We start from the raw sequence: 15,970 nt of genomic DNA on the forward strand, positions 1-15,970 counted from the left end.
ATGGTACGGACATCCCAATTATTGAATCGGCAATGTACCGCAATTAATCCGTGACGCATCTATGCAGGCAGGCTGGAATTTCTCGCATGCGGACTCATTCAATGCGGTGGGGGCTCCTCGACGTTAGACGACGCCCGGCGGGCGGCCACCGTCGTCAGCCGCACGCCGACGGCGAGGTGCGTCAGTTGTTGGACTCTCGCTTTTCTTTTCTGCTTTAAATTTCTGACAAATAGATGAAAAGGAAATGAGGTGAGATATTTCGATCTCCGTTTCCTGGACAGAAACGAGACAGGTAGTCAGAGCCGACTTCCAATGATGGCACTAGCACGTGTTCTTGTATGGATTATTTTAGGTACGGTGCATGATAGAAAGTTTTATGAAAATTTTGAGCAAGACTAGGCGACATCTACTTCTTGGTCCGAAACAGACTAATTAATAGGTTCGACAGGCATTTGAGATAAACTTTTCAAAAATTTAGTTATAGTTGGACTGTCTTTTTAAAATCTTTCATAAAACTTTTTTTTTAGTGCAAATTTTTTATAAACTTGGACCCACAGCGCTTCTTATACAAAGTTTGTTGATACCATACGCTTATTTGATAGTAGTATTTAAATCAAACATCTTATCGTTTTGGTCCAGTGTATCAAAACCTTTTAAAGGGACATAGTTAGGCTGAAGTGGATGAAACTGAAACGGTCTAGACCCCCCATTTGGATTGCCGTGGATAGCTCTGTTAGAAAAATGCAAGTGATGGTGACATTTCGTTCTCCTATCACCTTGTTTTTTCGAATACAAACTCCACTATAGTACAAAGTGCGCCAAATGGAACTGCCAAAAATTATCCCATATTTTATTTTATGCAGATCATTCCTCTTTGCGTTGTTTGCTAAATATAGAATACAAGAGATTCACTCAAAATCTCACAGATTTTTTTGTGCTTTAGTCTGAAGGTTGGAGCTGAACTGGGATATAGCTGTAACCACCTCTCGTCTTGGCTAGAAATTTTTAGAGCAACCCAAAGGAAAGCTTGGTTTCCCTCTCTCCCTCTCAAAGCTTGTTTCTTTCATTTCTCGAGAAGCCAGCACAGGAGAGAGAGAGAGAGCGAAAGTCAGACTCTGCTCACCGAACCCCAAAAACCAAAGTCAACGCCGGAAACCAAGAAGAAGAGGAGAATCCCTTCTCTGTCTCTCTCTCTCTCTCTCTCTCTAGACTTCTTCTTCTCTCTATCTCTCTCTTCCTTCCCTGCGGCGACCATGTCCGCGCGCCCGCCGCCGCCGCCGCGACCGCACCTGGCGCTGCCGCCGCGCTCGGCGGCGGAGTCGCTCTTCACGGGCGCCGGCGACGCCAGCCCCGGCCCGCTCACGCTCGCCTCCGCGCTCTTCCCCTCCGACGCCGACGCGGGGGGCGGCGGCGCCTCCTCCGGGGCGTCCGGGGCCGCGAGCTTCACGCAGCTCCTCACCGGCTCCTTCGCGCCGCAACAGCAGCAGCAGCGGCAGCATGAGGCCGCGGAGAGGGGGCGAGGCGGCGGGGTCGCGAGGGCCGGGCCGGCGCTGTCGGTGGCGCCGCCGGCGTCGGCGGCCTCGGGCGCGTCCGTATTCACGGTGCCCCCCGGCCTCAGCCCCTCCGGCCTGCTCGACTCCCCCGGCCTGCTCTTCTCGCCGGCCATGGTACGTCGTGACGTCAAACCTCTTGCTCAAAAGATCAAATCTTTTTTCAATCAACGCCGTGAAAGATTGGGTTTATGGATCTTGTTCACGATTCTTGGTTACTGGCGAGTGAAATTAGCTTCGGTTTCGGTGCATTCATTTTGTTTGTGGTCTTTGGTTAAATTGGCTGCATCATAAGTGCAAGAAACAAGCATTTATGCTGATGACTTATTTTCTTAAGAGTTGCACTACGGCTGTCTTTGTAAAATAAAGGAGTTTCAACATGTTCGTTAGCGCAATAGTTCGTGGATTGTTATGAAAACATGCTCCATTTTGCCCCCTTGTATACTTTAATCTGGATAGGTTCTATCAATTCGTTAAGCATCCTCATTTTCTTTTGGGTGATGCTGAGCAATCTGAAAGAACCACGTAATCTTCCTTTGGGTTTTAAAAGCTTGTAGAGTACTACAAATCTGGAATCTGGAACTTCTTAAAGGTGACATTTTTACAGTTTCATCAGCGCTTTTAGCGAGATTGACACATCTAGGGTACTGATTGGCCCCATAGGTTTGCCCCAAAACGCATAAAGCCACCTTTACTATATTTGTGTGTGGCACTGATGTGCAATGAATAATATCAGTCTACTAAGACAGATAGGTGATGCTTCTTGATCTTTTGGATATGGCAAGCGGTGATTCTTGATACTTTGCCTTGATGGTATCAATAATTGTACTACTGCCAGTGTGATCGGTTGCAAATTGGCATGCTATCTTGAGAATCTTGATCTATCGATAGCATCCTTTGGAAACACATTGCTCAATTTGAGGTAGTTATACTGGGCTCCAATTTGCTCTTGACAGCAGAATCTGTCAAAGCAGTTCATAGTTTGTATTCGTTGTTCAATATTCACAATGTCTAGTGGGTAGAGCAATGTGAATGCTAAACTTGTAGTTGGCCAACTTTTGTTAATATAAAACCTGAACTGATCAAACAGTATCAACGAGATGTATAATCGACAGTTTGTGTTTCCTCTCCTTAAGCGGTATCCGTTTCTGGAGTGTCTGCTTTTGTCCTGAAGAAAGAAAGTGAACTGATATTTTCCGATGTCAACTGTTCTGTATTTTTACAGGGGGGGTTTGGAATGTCGCACCAGCAGGCTCTTGCTCAAGTTACAGCTCAAGCAAGCCATTCTCCACTCAGAATGTTAGACCACATTGAGCAACCATCTTTTTCAGCAGCTGGAGCATCGTCTGGAGCTCTACAACCTATGAACTCTAGTGCCAGTATGACTGGAATGCCAGATATGGCAATTACACCAGCAAACAATGACAATGCATCTTTGCAATCCGCTGAGGCATCTCAGAGGTATCAAGTCAATGCTCCTGTTGATAAACCTGCTGATGATGGCTATAACTGGCGGAAATATGGTCAGAAGGTGGTGAAGGGCAGTGATTGCCCGAGGAGCTATTACAAATGTACTCATCCCAATTGTCCAGTCAAGAAAAAGGTAGAGCATGCAGAAGACGGTCAAATATCTGAGATCATATACAAAGGAAAACACAATCACCAACGTCCACCAAATAAGCGGGCAAAAGATGGCAACTCTTCAGCAGCTGATCAAAATGATCAATCTAATGATACCACATCTGGATTGTCAGGCGCCAAGAGAGATCAGGATGCTATATATGGGATGTCTGAACAAGTATCTGGTTTAAGTGATGGAGATGATATGGATGATGGTGAATCAAGGCCACATGAAGCGGATGATGCTGATAATGAGAGCAAAAGAAGGTATTTTTAGCTCTCAATACAACTCCACTGTCATATTAGATTGCTGTTTTCATAAGATTCATTCTTTCATTGTTCAGAAATATACAAATTTCTTCACAAAGGACCTTGTCAGAGCCTAAGATCATTGTGCAAACAACCAGTGAAGTTGATCTTTTGGATGATGGTTATAGATGGCGTAAGTATGGGCAGAAGGTAGTCAAAGGAAACCCTCATCCAAGGTAATTTTTTTCTTTACCTCAGCACTGTGATTTATGCCATTTTCACATCTGTTGCTCTTTCTTTTTGTTTTCTTGGGACGGCTATGTGGTATGTAAGATGTAGGCAAACATTGGAATTTTCCTCTTCTGTGTGTGTGTTGAATATTGCAGTATGCTTGTAGGAAATGCATTTTAATGAACTCATGCCACCTATTGGGTACTATTATCGTTCTTTCTTTCACTACTTAATGATGCAATCTTTCACTTCAGCATTTGTAAATCGTATCATTTGGTTTTATTTTCATATCTCTTATAATCTTCTAAGAATCTTATAAAAAACTTTTTTTTGAAAAATCTGTTAGCAATAGCATGAGCAGGGCCCTTAGACTATTCATGTGATACAGATACTAACATTCTCTAATTCATGCACAATTACAACTAAGTACTCTTCTATACCATAAGAACATAATGCTATGTCATGCCCTGGTTTGTGTTATTGATGAAGCTCACTATCTTATTTCATGTATCCTTGAAGCATGTCTTGTTAATTAACACATGCTTTTCTCCACAAACGAGTTGGTATCACACCAGCTCATTTAAAAGGAACCTACCTCATTTACCTCATTCCTTGGTAACATTCCGTTTCATTTTTTTCTTGGGTATTCACCTGAAAGCAGATAATTTCAATGTATTTCTGATGCAGTGCATAAATGTAGACACTATACATGCACATTTTATTAATCAACATAGCGTGTGTTGCTGTACAAATATTATGCGCTTAAGGTAGGTCATCATCACAAAATGTGAACAAGACCCTAGTTATGCAATGTTAATTTAACTGTAGCCTCAGTTTCTGTTGAATATTTCATCCCATACTCTCTATGTCGGTTTCAGCAATAGACTCATCCCATCTGTTCACAGGTTTTAGTCTCAGATAGCTATTACCACAAAAAGTTAAAAAGAACAATAAAGATCAGAGAAGATTATCCTATTCATATGAGATTATGATAGTATTAGTATATGCACATGAAAAATTGCTTCTACTTGGATGGTGGCAGCTTCAATGCTCGATCACAACCACTCTAATCAAGCTTTACCAAATCGAAATTGTGGCGTTTGCATTGATCCTAATGAACACCTACTTCACGCTATCCTGAAGCATAATCATCATGCTATCCTGAAGCATTATCATTCTCTTTAAACATTCGATGTCGAAACAGTACACAGTTGACACTCAGAGTGAAATCTCAGACTGTCAGAGACCATCTGTTTCCTAAACCTTAAATCATGAACTTTCTCCTCTGTCTGAAGCATGATAGTGGTGTCCTGATTTAATTGCATTTATGATTTCATTGCTAGGCTAGTGATAATTCACTGTTAACTGCTAGACTGGCTGTTTGAAAGAAAGGGTAGACTAATCGGATATTGAAGAAAATGGAGTAGCTACAACACTAGCCTAGGAAAACATTTCGAGAAAAGAAGGGGTAGCTAGAGAGAGGATTACTCTGAATTGGTTTAAATTATCAGTATTTCTAGATCATCTTTTACTCATTAAATATATCTTTAGCTGGGAGTAAAGGATCAAAGGAAGTGATAACAGAGAGCTTAAGGTACTAAGATAGTAATAAGTTTACTTGATGTGGGTAATAGATGATATTCAACCCTGGAAGAGATCCCCTGAAGTTAGGAAAATGGCGTTTTCCTGAAGGTTGAAATTATTCCTGGATCTGCAGATATATGGCACGTTTAGTTTGATGCCCGTGATTGCCCTGTAGAAAAAAGGTTGTTGACCGGGTGCTGTGCTATGATTTGGATTGATGCTGGTGTTTTGGCTAACCCAAGCCCAGCTGCTTCTGCTAGTCTTTTTCTTGCCAAATCACAGGCGAACCCGCTGCGGCAAAAAGCTGCGCCAAAAGCGGTGAGCCGCAAGCTGGCAGTTTGGCAGGGCCAGCTCAGGCGGCAACCCAACGTGCCCATAATCCTAGCCAAATGCATATTTCTCGAAAATATTATTGTTTTAGATAATGGAAAATATTACTTGTTTTTGCACTTTCTGTGACCTAATTGAATATTATGGCTGGTTTTGTTGATTCATCGGTTGTAATCAAACTGGGTACTTCGGCACAATTCACCACAAGAAAAACATGGCTTGCGTTTTTTGTACCTTATTTATTTCACCATTCACTTGTTTAACTATATGATATACCTGTACCTGTAGGAGTTACTACAAGTGCACATTTGCTGGATGCAATGTTAGGAAGCACATCGAAAGAGCATCGTCAGACCCTAAGGCTGTCATAACAACCTATGAAGGAAAACACAACCATGAACCACCAGTTGGTAGGGGTGGCAGCCAGAATGCAGGAATGTCACAACAGAAAGGGCAGAACAGCATATCTAGTAATCAACACTACAGCAACACTAACCAGATGCCAATTGGGATCTTACAATTCAAGAGCGAACAATAGTAATGTCCATTTTGACTCCGTTCAGAACCTCGCTGTTCACAGTTATTTGGATGATGTTCCTTTTGGCAAATATCAGATGCCTGCAATTCGTACAGTCATATGGCATCAGTGGTTCTAAAAATTTGATAATTCAATGGTATCAGTTTGCAGTTTCTTTCCATAGATGCACAGGATAGCTGATACAGAACCATCCTTTCTAGTTTGTACTTGTACATGTTATTAAGTCGAAGCATGCAAAATGTAATACCAGCTAGGTGGAAGTTATTTATACATGTTTACGGTGGTTTATAGATGGATCAGTGGTATACATGTTTATCTTATGATTTTATTCCCAACAAGATCTTGTATGTATTGTAATAAGATTGAAAAGAGAAGTGAATGTACAGATGTGCTTCAGTTAAGCTTGTTTGTTGTAATTTGCAAAATTAATCAGAGACGCCACAGTTTTGGGCCATTGCTAATCTGTTTTATATCAAGACCACTTTGTTATGTTTTCATTTATACATTTTTTTCCTTGAAAAACAATGTGTCCTTAGTATCATATTAGCGAAAAAGCATCTGGTTGACAGTATCATATTAGCGAAAAAGCATCTGGTTGACAACTATTGCCTGCTAATTTTTCTTTTTCAGTTCAGGTGCTGCTAATTCTTGGCAGATCAATGCCCAGGTGCTGTAAATTCAGGCTGAGAAAAATATCTTAATCTCCCCCTATTTCTTTATAGTAAATAGAAGATTCCTTTATTTCTTTCTAGTAAATAGCAAATTCAAACTCAGTGTCTAGCAACAAGTGATTCATGTGTACATGCTCTAAAGCTGTCTCAGATGAACTATTGGCATCCCTGCCCCACCACTAAATGAGGCACAATAGCTTTTTCTCAACCTTGGCACTTCCTCTGTTTCTAGACTAAAGGCAGTAACCCAAGGAAATAGTTTTATAATCTATGTACCTAAGCATATTTCCAATCTGTTCTCACGGACACTATTTATCACTGAAAAGTTTCATGCACATCACTGTCAAGATCTGCCAGAGTGTCATAATCTAATGTTGCTGCGTCTCCTCAGAATCTCATGTACTATTAGGTTAGTTGAGCATGAAACCTTTTTGAAGAACAGAAATTCATTAGGTCACACCCTCCATGAATAGTTTCAGAGTGAAATTTGATAAGGACATTTGATCCTATGGTAAGCAGTGCCTAAACTTATTTTATTTCTCTTTGGTAGAGGCTGACTGAACAATACTTGAAGTCAAAGTTATCTTTGGCTGAATGCTTCTGTCCTGACATGATAATATCATCTAAGTAGGACTAATCATGTGTGATAGCATCTTTGAATATTTTTTTTCTGCCTGAATATCTCCTAGAACTTTATGTGCAAATTGTATTATAATCCTTATGTATTGCATCTTGCAGGTATATGACATGATGCTTTTCTGCTTTATCATTTCCATTCTTAGATGCTACTACTACGATATTTGTTTGAACCTTCAGTTGAAGTGGAATCTGACCGAATTAATTAATATGACTTTTGGAATAATTTAGCTAGACCCACAAATTTACTGGTAGCCTCTAAATCCAACTTTTGAAATGTCAATCAAACAGAGATTTGTCTTAAACCTGTAAATGTTGGGCAGGCCATTTGGTGGTCCTGAACAGCAGCTGATCTGTTCCTTACCATGCATATCAAATGTTATCCCGCTAAGAGAACTTAGTATCCACACTACTTTGTTTAAAAATTACATTATGTTTCAGCAATGGTTGCTACGATTTTCGCTAAACGATGAATGCAGGGGATCTTTTTCTTACCATGGATTTCCTAAGAACCTTTTTCTTTGTGTCAATTGGAGATACTACACCCTAGAAACCTCGCACGATTGTTTCTTTTTCCTGAAATCTGAATGCTAACAATGTGAGGTCCTGGACCATTTTTTCCTGTAATGTTTTGAAACAAGCCCGTGCATTCTCAACCCAAAAACTTGCTAAAAACAGAAGCAAAGTGCAATTACTCGGAGGCCAGTGCAAAACATTAGTACTCATCTCCCATTGGGCCATACCAAAAGCCTATTTTCTCTACTGTGCCCTAGCTTTTCCTCCCAATTATTATGCAACCTAGTTCCCATGTACACCTTTTTGTGATCCAATGGTGCCCAAAGTCCATGTCTCTACTGGAACAGAGTTGTTGTAACATTGTGGCACTAGGAATCTCCACAAATTTCCCAGATCTGGATTGGATTGGAGCCTATGAATAAAGTTACACACAAGAAAGCTGGTACAAAATCATTGAGATTTTCACCACTTGCTCAGCAGCACTCACTGACTTCTCCCCAAGCTGATCTGGACATGCTCACAGAACCACATGCATGTATATAGTGGCATGCCCTCTTCTCCTGTGGCTTTGCTTTGGAATCAAGGAAAGATGCACTTGAGAATGGTGGGGCTCAGGATCTCAACAACCGACCCAAATTGCTGGGGCAGCTTTGGGTGGCATGTCAGGGTGTGGATCTTATCCAGCAGATGAACAGATGATGCAGCTGCAGTCACTTGGAGTAGAGAATTAAATGCCCGAAACCCGGCATGGTTTAAGGATACTATGATCCTGATAGTTACGGCGAAAAGCCTGCTAACCTGCAAACTGTTTCATACTCATATTCCTGTAAACATTCACCATTTATTTGACTTCTCTAAGCAAATGCCATGGGGACCATGGTAACCCAATTGTATATGGAAAGCTATTAATTATTTATATGAAGTCTTATAGACCCTTCTGCTTTAGTTATTTACAAATGTCTCTCTTACCAATCTGATGGACCTGATGATGCTCGTCCTAACACTAACTAACAGCACCTATGTCCCCAGAACCAGCAGTTAATAACCCTTGTAAAGATCAAGAGAAAGGACAGAAAGAGGAAACAAAAAATCAAAGATTTTTATCGATAAGCATCGCCATTATGAGATGTCTGACCTCTATGTTCTAGCAATTAAAATTGCAGGGGGAAAAAATCAGACTCTCAAGTCCTCCTTGCCATCCAGCTCCAGCTCCAAGAGGTGGCAAGAATGGCTGGCCTTGCAGGTCTGGTAGACCATGCTGGTGATGACCGTGTCGAGGACACAGATCATGGCGTGGATGTAGGCGACGAGGAGCCCCTCGCAGAGCATCCCCGGCGTCACCTTGCCGGTGAGCGTGTACGGCCGCATCACCCTGAGCTCGAACAGCGCCTCGATGGCGGCGGCGGCGAGGCTGGCCGGCAGGGACGCGGCGACGGCGGTGGCGGCGTCGCCGGCACGGAGCAGCATCAGGAGCGCCTTGAGCATGGCGTGCGAGCCGCCCCGGCCCTCGGCGGCCGCGACGATCGTGGCCAGGTTGCACACCGCTGACGCGTTGGCCAGCGCCACCGAGTAGACGATCACGCCGGCCGCCGAGAGCGCGAGCACGGCCCTGCCGCTGCCGCCGTAGGACCCGGAGCCGGAGGGAGCGCCCAGGACCTGCAGCGCCTCGGCGGCGTTGAACGCGGCTAGCAGCGCGGCGAAGACTCCCGCGTTGGCGAGCAGCAGCGCGAGGCAGTTCACGAGCTGCGTCCGCACCATCGCCGGGTACGACGCTTGCACTACCTGGACGACGGCGTCCGACGGCCGCTCGCGCCGGCGCCGCTGCAACGGCGGCGGCGCCGAGCAGCAATGCACGGCGCAGGCCTTGGCGAGGAGCAGGAACGAGAGCGAGAACGGCAGCGCGGCGAGGAACGCGCAGGCGCGCTGGGAGAGGCGGTGGCTGAGGAGGAAGAGCAGCTGGGACGCCGGCGGGAACCCCGCGGCGACGAGGACCCGGCGGAGGCGGCGCGAGAGGAAGTGCGACGGCGCGAGCAGCGCCGGGTGGGAGCGCGAGAGCAGCGCCGCGGCGGAGAACGGCAGCGCGAGGAGCGACGCCGCCGAGGACGCCGGGTGGTAGTGCCGGAAGAAGGCGTGCAGCGCCGTGCGCACGATCTTGCCGGCGCTGCCCATGGCCCCTCCTCCGATCTTCTTCCCCTTTCGCTACCTTCCTCACTAGTGCAACCGCTTGCTTTGATCTTGCTCTTGATCTTGGCTTTGATCCTTATAAATAAATGTGTGGCGGTGGTTCTTGCGGTGTTGGTGATTGGTAGTGTGGAGGGGGAGATTGGTTGATCGTTTGGTGCCTTGTGGTGTTGGGTGGATGGATTTGAGGTTTTTGTTGGAGAACTTGAGATGGGTTTGGGATTTGTGGCTATGGGAATATGGCTGAATGGGGTTTGGAGTAGTAGTGTGTATGTGGTTTAAGTGTTTGAATGTTGTACCAACATGTTAGGACTTGGGTGGGATTTGGTTTTATGAGAGGGGTTGGGATTTTGCTTTAGGTAAAGCAGTAGAGAATGAAAACCATTTCTAAATAAGACATGGTAGTGCCTGGAGTAGTGATATATCAGTGAGTAGATCTGTCCCCCTTTTCTCAAAGATGAATCCTCCTGTTTGGAGATGGCTACCCATGTATTGCCATAGGGATCAAATGGGTTAAAAAGTTCTAAGCTGGTTCACTAGGACATGGATGTTCTCCTACTATCTATCATCGATATCGCTTCCTCATGGAGACATGTTAATATGATATGTATCTCACATAAAAAGTTTCAAAAAAAAGAATTTTCCAAAACCTAATTAAATATTTATGTTATGATTTTGCGCCATTTATATTATTAGAATTTCAAACGCTACTTATAGTCAATATGTCAAACACATCACTCTCTGCAGTGGGAACATGGATGTCGATAACGAGATCTCCCCAGGTGGGATGGGCTGGAGGTTTTATATGGTTATTTCTTAGGAGACATTTTGTTTTACAGATGAGCATGTGGTTTGCTTTTAGTAATAGTAGGGGGTGGGAACCATTTTCCTAATAAGATGTATTACCTTAGAAATATCAATGTGTCTCCTCCCTATTCTATGGCAAGGAGTCCAACCTTTTAGGAGATGTGTATGGGGCTCCACTTGAGACTGTGGGGATCTAAATTGGGCACAAACTCAAATTGATGTGTTGCCCTACTCCCCATCCTCGCCTTCCCACGCGGTCTCTAACCTCATGTATGTGTGCCCACATAAAAGATTGGAGGAAAGGAATTCTAAAGCTTAGCACACTCCCACTCTACAACTCATGCTTGAATTTAGTTTGGAAGATGACATAGTTGCCTTTTATTATTCCTTTCCCTATTTTCTTGTTTGGAACCCATATATTATTTCATTAGTTTGTGGTTGTGGCCTCATCCTCACTAAAAACTTTTGCAATTCAATAGCTCGATATGGCTTTGGGCCTTTTATATCTAAAGTATGCAGCCTGAAATTACAAGTGCACAAAATAAGCAATAATGCAGCACCCACATCATTCACTCCAATCTTCTATGAAAATCATGTGTGAAAGAACCTACTATACATGATAAGCTCTCAGCAGAAAGAAAAGATAAGTACATTAAAAAAAGGAGAGGAGATAAGTGTTGGAGTGGGTTCCAAGCACAGCAACAACAAAATCAATGTATCGGTTAGCCACGTACTATTTTTGTTTTTGAGAGGCAGGTTTGAGTAGTTCCTTGGTCAGTGTAATTAGGTGCGTTCTTCCAACCCACAGCCTCACTGATCAGTAGGTAAATGATTTGATTGATGTACAAATTAAACAAAAAGGAGCAAATATAAACTTCAAGGGAACTTTTACAGTCTGAAAAGAAGTCCTGCATCACAAGATACTCACATATGAGCCTTCGGATTTACTGCAAGCTGAAGCGATATTTGGTTAATTTGAAATGTGTTTGAATTTATTCAACTTTCGTAGGATCTTAAACTAAACCAGGGATGGACGGTTCTGTGGAAGCGCTACAACAGAGTGCCAACAAATAAAAGAAACCCATCAGATCGTACCACTCGTATGTACAGCCAAAGAGGCAATAGTTTTGAGCTTCTTTTTTCGTTGGGTGACGTACAATCATCACTAGATTTCAGTAGATTTTGTAACGACACTTCCTAGACTTCACATTCTTTTGCTCTGGTACTTCCGTACAGATCGACGAGGAGTCTAGACAGCTCACTAGACACTAGTAAATCACGTACACATGCAAATGCACCTTTAGATGCGGCCTATAAAAAGTACGCCCGTGCGTAATTCTGAACTTGTCAAAAAGCTGCTTCTTTTTTCAAAATGTGAAGCATCCGTACGGAAAAACGTGAAAATTCAAACAAACTTTGAGATGCTGAGGTCAGGATCTCAAATCTGCTATTCAAGTTTTAGCTTGCGACTCAAAGATGAATTCAAGTGGAAGCCGATTTTCAATCAGACCGATGGCAACGGTGGACAAATACAGTAAGACACGACCGCGAAATTTTTACAAGATAAAACTATGCTTCTCAGTACAGGGCAAAGGCACAGTCACGAGAACATCAGTTGGTAAGCATTCCAGTGGTGGATCCCCCTCCCCTGTCGTTCCACAGCTACACTTGCTCTGGATCCACAAACTGTCTCAGTCGGATATAGGTCCCTACAGTCGGACATGCTTTATCAACAGAATGAATACAAAAATACTTGCTGCCAAAACAACCTAAAAAGAGCTTGATACTTGTAAAAGCACATATAAAATCGATCGTGGCAGACTTTAGCTAGCAGCCAGTCACCAGTCCTTCTCGGACGCCAAACACTATCAAAAAGTTACACCAACTTTATTCAGCCCCTACCGCAATTGACCGACATTAGCTCTGATCACCGACACACTAATCAGTTATCAGTGTGATAAAAAAGAGCCATTCTGGTCCATCACATGATCACTTTTATAGCGGCTCACATCTCACCATCAAACCACATTCCATGATTCATGGCACAATTATCCTTCCAATCTAAGCCATCAGTACCGCAAAAATAGACAGCTAGGTCATATCAGGCCCCTGACGAGCCATCTTTTTTGGAATGAACAAACCATGAAAATGCAATTTCGCAGATGATTCTCAATGATACAAATAACATGCAGGAGTAAGTGGCATGAAAATGAAAGAGTTGCTAGGTAAGTTACCTGAATGCACGAATCTGCTAAAGTAAGATGATCACTTACCAATTGACAAACGGCAGGTCCCTGCACACTTTTGTAGCGACACCATGGCTTCTGTTGGAAAACACTGACAGGAGCATGTGAAGCAGCTCACCTGTTCAAGGACGTCGTGTAATCCTGCATGGGAAGCTGGGTTGCCATCCATTTACGGGTTTAAAACTGAGTGACAGGAGGGACCTGCACCAAATTGTCAAAGACATCAACCAACTTCAGAATGCGACGCTGCAGGTGGCGTCAAAAGGAAGACATTCTTTGTCTTGGTCTTGAACTGAATGAGAGCCTTCTGCAGAGAAATCTTTAATATTCCATTCTCTTCTGCCAAATGATAGACCAGTAAGGCTAGTTTAGTGGTGCAATCATTGGTAAGCCAAAGTGAAGGGATCATAGAGATCCATATTGTAGACCCTGGTGGCCTGGTCATCATAGACCAGTGTTTGGCTTTAAGCTGTCACCTAAGGCAGGCCAAGAGGCAAATATAACGAAAGATGAATGTGATAACCCACCACTCAGGTGCAACATGGTAGGTGAATAGGATATAAACATGAATGATCAAGGACAATAAGTAAGGAAGAGCTAGCACACCATTAATGGCAAATATTAGATGACCATGCGCCGTCAGGGAACACATTTGCCTTTCTTAAGCCAGCATTAAGAGACCCTTTAAACCAGGTTTATCTAAATGGACCCATACAACAGCCACAGCTAGTACAAAACAAAACAGTGTGATCTACAAAAATCCTGTCATTTCGGGAAGTGGGGGTTAAGCAGCCCAGAGATTTCAAGGAACCCAACACGATCACGACCTCCAAATATCTTCTTCAATTTGTCATCACAGATTATTATCTTCTTGTTATTTGGATCCTGATTGCAGAAACAAAAGAGAATAATCAATTGTTTGGCAAGGAAATTCCATAATGCGATACTAATGACGTATTCAGTGCTACAATAAAGATGCACCTAAAATTTTTGAAATAACACATGCACAGAATAGAACAGGCAGTCAATATCTTAGTGGTCATGCCATGGCACAATGCAGTAAATTTGCTAAATTTGGATCCACAATGGTGATTATGCTAATTTCTCAAGAAATATGATTTTTTAGAGAAAAAAATGATGGATAGAAAAGAATATCCAATGAGTCCTGCTAAAGTGTGCCAACAAAATCATGCTGAGTTTGTGGTCCAAACAACTATTGCTTCAGGGGCATGGCATAGCAATTGGGTTTCTGCTGGGGCATGCCACACACTTTTAGACACCATAGGGGCCGAGGCCCAAAAGGTGCATGCTTTTATGAACTCACTAATCTTTAGCAATCGTTCCTGCTTATGATAGAGAAGCACTATCCAGTCTTAGTATCCATGAAAACTGGCGTTTACCCACACATCTCGACAGTGTATAAACTTAAACCCTCCACCCCCACCGTGTTACCACTCAAGCTAATTAATTACAGCATGTAGAACAGCCCCTAGGACCACTCCTAAACAAGCACAGGGACACAGGCCAACAAGGTACCCTTGATTAAGGATCCCAAGTTCACTACTTTGGATGATTCTGTGCTTAAAACAAACAGGAATACAAGACATAGTCAAATGCTTCGGAATCACTGAGAGCATAGGTTTAAACTCAGGGAAAGCACAAACTGGCCCATGGTGAGAAGCATGGTAGTTACCACCCCTGTTCCACGAACTACAGAGTGTTCACCACAGACACCATAACCTCCCCCTAGCTGACATCCTAAAATCTACACTCTACAGGAGGAAACAAGCATTGCATATCAGCAGTAGTGAATTTTTTTATTAAAGGTTTTTTTCGCCATCACATCACTTCACTTAGAAAAAAAACTTTCAGATCCACACCATTCACGAAAAAGAAACTAAAGAACATATATTTAGGCTAGGTAATCAGCACATAGCCTTTGGCGCAAAGCACAAATGAGATCACTGTACTGAATACTCCCTCCATTCCAAATTATAGATTGTTTTAACCTATAATTATTTCTATGCACCTAAATATACACATATGTCTAGATACATAGTAAAAACTATGCACTTAGAAATACCAAAACGACCTATAATTTGGAACGGAGGGAGTACAAAACAGCGCGAGCATGCAACAGGCCCTCAGTCTCAAATTACTTCACCTACCGACTCAAATCAATTCAGGGAAACCAAACACATTGCAACTCAAAATTTGATACCCAAACACACCGAGTCTCAGTAGCGCAGCGTCACGGTGCTACACATATCAGAAGAGTGAATACGTACAGGAGAGAGGGGAGGGATCGAACGGACCTGCAGGTTGTTGCCCTTGATGTGCGCCCAGACGAGCTTGATGGCCTCGGTCCGGGGCAGCTCCGCCGCGCCGCCGACGAACTCCCGCAGCTCGGGCGAGATCGGCTTCGGCCTCGTGATCCCGCTCGCCGGCCTCTTCTTCCCCGCCCCCGCCCCCTTGGCCTTACCGACCCCCTCGGCCGTCGCCTCCGCCCGCACCAACGCCACGGCCACCCTCGCGGCCGGCGCGCCCCGCACCCGCACCAACACCGCCAGGGGAGCCCGCCGCAGCGCGACGGGGCACGCGAGGAGCTCGCCGGAGCGGATGGCCGCCGCCGTCGCCGACATCGCCGGAGCGCTAGGGTTTATCCGGGTGGTTTTGAGGATAAGGTTTCGCGGTGGCCAGGGGAGAGCGGGGGCTCGCGGGCTCGTAGGCCGGCTGGGCTCGTTCGGGCCGTCCGATGGAGAACGCGGCGGATCGGACGGCCCGAGATCGCCGCGAGCGCGCGCATCTGAA

At 44.0% G+C, this 15,970-nt stretch overlaps 3 protein-coding genes across 3 annotated transcripts; 1 reads left to right on the plus strand and 2 right to left on the minus strand.

Annotated features, from left to right (window-relative positions):
- The first annotated feature begins 983 nt into the window (after nt 1-983).
- On the plus strand, nt 984-6,563 carry LOC112886091 (probable WRKY transcription factor 3). The gene is made up of 4 exons (XM_025951872.1): nt 984-1,667; nt 2,776-3,437; nt 3,515-3,655; nt 5,853-6,563. The coding sequence occupies exons 1-4, from the start codon at nt 1,254-1,256 to the stop codon at nt 6,100-6,102; spliced, it is 1,467 nt and encodes a 488-aa protein (XP_025807657.1). The 5' UTR covers nt 984-1,253; the 3' UTR covers nt 6,103-6,563.
- A 2,242-nt stretch (nt 6,564-8,805) lies between these two features.
- LOC112886989 lies at nt 8,806-10,538 on the minus strand. The gene has a single exon (XM_025953051.1). The coding sequence runs from the start codon at nt 10,092-10,094 to the stop codon at nt 9,099-9,101; it is 996 nt and encodes a 331-aa protein (XP_025808836.1). The 5' UTR covers nt 10,095-10,538; the 3' UTR covers nt 8,806-9,098.
- A 3,208-nt stretch (nt 10,539-13,746) lies between these two features.
- On the minus strand, nt 13,747-15,867 carry LOC112887973 (upstream activation factor subunit spp27-like). The gene is made up of 2 exons (XM_025954278.1): nt 15,475-15,867; nt 13,747-14,044 (listed from the first exon to the last, which is right to left on the minus strand). The coding sequence occupies exons 1-2, from the start codon at nt 15,799-15,801 to the stop codon at nt 13,925-13,927; spliced, it is 447 nt and encodes a 148-aa protein (XP_025810063.1). The 5' UTR covers nt 15,802-15,867; the 3' UTR covers nt 13,747-13,924.
- Between the last annotated feature and the right edge of the window lie 103 nt (nt 15,868-15,970).

Source organism: Panicum hallii, chromosome 3 (genome assembly GCF_002211085.1).
Source record: "Panicum hallii strain FIL2 chromosome 3, PHallii_v3.1, whole genome shotgun sequence".
Classification (NCBI taxonomy): domain Eukaryota; kingdom Viridiplantae; phylum Streptophyta; class Magnoliopsida; order Poales; family Poaceae; genus Panicum; species Panicum hallii.